This window comes from Gymnoscopelus microlampas, assembly GCF_963454915.1.
Source record: "Gymnoscopelus microlampas genome assembly, chromosome: 6".
Classification (NCBI taxonomy): Eukaryota; Metazoa; Chordata; class Actinopteri; order Myctophiformes; family Myctophidae; genus Gymnoscopelus; species Gymnoscopelus microlampas.
Genome location: NC_139943.1, coordinates 16,380,654 through 16,384,968, shown reverse-complemented (window position 1 = coordinate 16,384,968; position 4,315 = coordinate 16,380,654). Strand labels below are relative to the sequence as shown.

Sequence of the window (4,315 nt, the reverse complement as noted above, 5' to 3'; positions counted from 1 at the left end):
TTATTAAGCTGTGGGAAATGTTAATCTCCACTCTCACACCCAGGCTCCCTCTGGGAGTCTCATGATTTACCATGTTACAGTATAATTACTGGCTGCTCAAACCACAGGGTACAGCACAGCACCTAGAGAGAGCAATCAAAGTCCCTACCATTAAACAAATATAGATCTGCTGCAATGTTGCTGCAACCCTGTTAAAAGTTTCTTTGGAAATTTCAAGATTAGTTGATGAAGAATCTGACTGTTTGATGGACACGTTTTTGTGTCGTCAATTCAGGGGATGGATCTTGTGGTTATATGACAACTTAATGAACATGCATATAATTATGACCATCTCCATAGCTTTACCTCAGTTTGCATACCTGAATAACCAACACATTGGGATTAACCCATTAAGCGCTGAGGCCGATTCTACAAATGCCTTCTAAATCAGTACTGTAGTTCTCAAAACTACAGTCAAAAATAGCAGATGTGCAAGCTGACAGCGCGGCACAATGTGACACGCTGTGAGCTTGACGGTTTTAACGGGGTAAGAGCCGAGCCCTGATTACTTTGCACACAGTGTATATATTTTCAAATAAATAGCAGCCGATCTTGACGTTATCAGCCCATAGATTGGGCTTCAAATCAGCACGGCATGTGCTGTCACGTGACCTGTCCAACTGGCCCAAAAGTATGAATGATCTGTGCTGATTTGGAGCCCAATCTATGGGCTGATAAGACGCAAATAGACCCATCTAGTTGGGTCTATTGGGCCCAACTGGCCCAAATGTATGGAATGATGCAAATGGTGCAAATAGATACATCTCTTCCATGTTAATTCATTTGTTGTGTTAAGTAAGGAATATTGTTCCAAATGCTTTATTTCAAAGTTTGTTGTTGAAAAAAAAGAGAAAAATAATATCAAAATAAAATACAAATTGCGGATCATCCAAAGCAAGTCTTCTTAGTTCTCAAAAAAATCTATCAACTTTCACCTCCTCCTTTTGGTCTTGTCCTACTTCGTGAAGACGTCCTCCAGCTTCTCTTCCACTTTGTTTACACTGTGTGCGTCACCTCTGGTTTTCGGACATCCTCCTTGCACTCAAACTTCACCTACTAGTGTTTTCTGCGTTGAAGTAAAATATTGGCCAATATCTATCCTCAATCCATGCCCAGGCCCTTCAACTCCATCACAAAGGAAAGATGGTGTTGGCACAAACCATCAGGGTACCGTCTCTCCTCCTCATCAGTAGGCTGAGGGTGTCTCTTTGTATTCATCAGTACCACGCTCCTTCCACTCTGGGGGGGGTCATTCTCAGAAGCTACGCGTGAGAGCTTGGGCCGTGTTTTGAAAAGCTCATGTCTTCTCTAGTGATGGCACCTGCTGGGATCTAACCTACTCCATTACATTAACCCGGCTTTGACCTCCTCCCATCACAGGAAATCCAAATACGGGAAAATGTAACCCTACCCTAACCCTAACCCTAACCCTAACCCTAACCTGCTTCTATCTCCTTCTTCAAGAGGTTATTCCCCCCCCTTGTGTATTTTACACCGTCCCTTTTATGAACTTCAACCATTAGTTGGGAAGTGGCAAAAGCTAACGATCAATATCTATGGATACATTTCACTTTCAAGCAGTTCAGTCACCTCACTGTTAACTCTGAACTCTTTGGACTAGTACACAAAACCACTAGGGAACTTCAGCTCGTAGAGCGGTACAGATTGGGCAGATGGGCTGGGTGGGGGTGTCTTTGTAGTCTCGAAGATCTGATTCACTTTGTTTTGGAACCTCTCCGCCACCTGTTTCCCGTGCTCCCTCTCCTGCTCCACCATACCTACTGTGTCCACGAGGAAATTCTTCAGGCTTTCAAATGTAATCTCCTCTGCTAGTGGTCTCTCCACTTCTTCTGGGTTGTTCTTCAACTCCACCTCCTCTGGCAGCGAGATGGTCTCTCCGATGCTCTTTTTTCTGTTGGACAGCCCATCCTCCTCCGTGTGGTGTGAGACATAGGGCATGGCCAGTCTCTCTGTGTTATAGCCGCTGCCGCTCAACACCTCAGCGATCTTTGACTTCAGGAACAGCACCCCCCCCTCCACCTTCTCCAGAGAGGATGGAAGCTTGGACCTCTCTGTGAAAATGTCCTCTGGGAGGAGGTAGGGCGTCTCTTTCTGTCTAACGTCGATCACCTCCTGTATGTGCTGGCAGAAGGCAGGGACAGTGGTGAGCTGGCAGATGAGGTTGAGGTAGGCAGCAACGAGGGAATGCACAGCACAACGGTTGTACACTGGCAGGGACTCCTCAGTGGATAGGGCCAAATCCTGCAGGGTGAGTGCCAGGTGGATGAGGTCCACCACCACCTCCGCATTGGCCAGCTCCATGCTGAGCAGAGCCAGCAGGGTGAAGAGTGTCTCATAGTGTTTCCGGTCACTGCTGGGATCCTTGCATACCAGCATGATGTGTCTGTACAGCTCTTCACCGTGCTTCTTCATGAAGAGGTTGTCTTGCCTGGAGCACTTGTCGTCTTTGAGTTTGAGCACTGAGATGTCAGAGATGATGCTTATGGCGGAGACCTTGGGCCTGTTGTCGTGTCGGTCTATGAAACTGAGGAGGATGGTGAGCACCAGCAGACGGACTTCTGGGTCTTCAGTCAGAGAAAAGGAGAGCAGAGGCCCCAGGATGGAGCTGGGTAAAGCTGTTAACATGTTGGTGGTCTGGAAGCCCGCCGTTACCATATGCTCCTTGTGAGCCCGAGTTCGAATCAGACTCCTCTTTCCTGTCTCTCTACACTCTCCTATCTGGACCAAGGACTTGAGCAGCATGATTTGGATCATCCTGGTGCCTTCCGGCCCAGAGCCTGTGGAGGCCAGTACAGGGTGGACTCCAGGGTCAAGGACTTTGCGCATGATAGACAGCATAACATCTGAACGCTGGTACTTTGGCAGGGTGTTGGCAAATGAACCAATGGTCGTGATCACAGCCTCCTGCAGCTGCCTCTCCTTGTGTATTGTGTTCATCTTGGTGTCACTGTTGCTGCTGTCAACGCAGGAAGTCAGATCATAGTGCACACTTAGATGCAGCTGACCCAGCAGCGTGTTAAATACCTCCAACACTATGCCCACGGAGCCACTGACGGCAATGGCAGCTGCCTCCAGTAGGACTGCCACAATTCCAGATCTCACCGTGGCCGAGTTCTTGCTGTTGGCATCCAGGTGACCGAGCAACTGTTGAATCACTAGATGAGAGTGTTGAGACTGGATGGAGTGCATGACGATCTCAAAGCAGCGCAATGCAAAGTTCTTACCCTCCCATAGAGAGTGGTTGTCCAAGTGAATGAGCACGGGCGTGATCGCATTCTTGATATTGCCGTAGGTGGCGCGGCCCAGCAGCTCTCTAAAGCAGCGTTCCGTCAGCTCCAAAAGACTTTCCTCCTCAGACGCCTGCAGAGAGGGAGAGCGTCTCTCTGTGCCCCCTCCGCTCTGCAAGTTGAAGAGCAGGGAGGGGACGATCTTGTCCATGTGCTGGGGGTCCCAGATGTTTGCCTGTAGCTCGTCATTAACCGTCTTCCTCAACACGCCCTGCAGACCCTTGATGCCTGCCGTGCGAATCTTGGTGTGGATGTCAGGGTCCTCGTAGCTGGAATGGCACATCTCACTGAAGCGCGAGACGAAGAAATCATAGCAGCGGTGGTATGAGGGTGTGTCCTCTTCTATGTTGGCAAACTTCACAAAGGAGTTGGTTCCCAGGATCTGCAGGTTGGGTTTATCCGACTCCAACAGCTTAAGGACCATCTTTAAGAAGCTTTCTACAAACAGGTTGATGTGAAAGTGACAGGCCATAAGTAGCTGGTCCATGGCCTCCATGGCTATGCACACATACCCGTGTCTGTGCCGGGCGACATCCCATGACAGCCACTCGGATAGGTAGGCTCCGATGCGATCGAGCTTCTGTGGAGCAGACTGTGCGTAGAACGTCAGCTTCTGCATGTTGGTCTTCACCAGCCCATTCTCTGGGTTCTCTGGAAAGATGTTGTCTACCTGCCTCTTGTACCGAGGCCTGCAGCACAAACAGGACATGTTGGCTGGTAGCCTTAGTCAGAAGGCACCAGGCAAGGCTGTTCACACAGGCATCATCACACCTTATATGCTGACCAGATTCCTGATCTGACGTCACACGACACAAGAAAATGCCAGTTTGCGCATACACCTTTGCAGTTTGTCCAAGAGTGTCTTCAATTTGGCATTGTATGATTGGACATTTCGATGCCACTTTCAGCCAAAACAGCTCCCCCATATGATAAAACGGCAATGTTATCGGTAACACAGGGGGCCCTAT

At 49.0% G+C, this 4,315-nt stretch overlaps 1 protein-coding gene across 1 annotated transcript; it reads right to left on the bottom strand.

Annotated features, from left to right (window-relative positions):
- Nucleotides 1-1,656: 1,656 nt before the first annotated feature.
- On the bottom strand, nucleotides 1,657-4,035 carry LOC311046875 (protein EFR3 homolog B-like; the record flags this gene model as incomplete). Its single annotated transcript, XM_084059449.1, has 1 exon — nucleotides 1,657-4,035. Exon 1 carries the CDS (start codon nucleotides 3,964-3,966, stop codon nucleotides 1,657-1,659), a length of 2,310 nt encoding a protein of 769 aa, XP_083915575.1. The 5' UTR covers nucleotides 3,967-4,035.
- Between the last annotated feature and the right edge of the window lie 280 nt (nucleotides 4,036-4,315).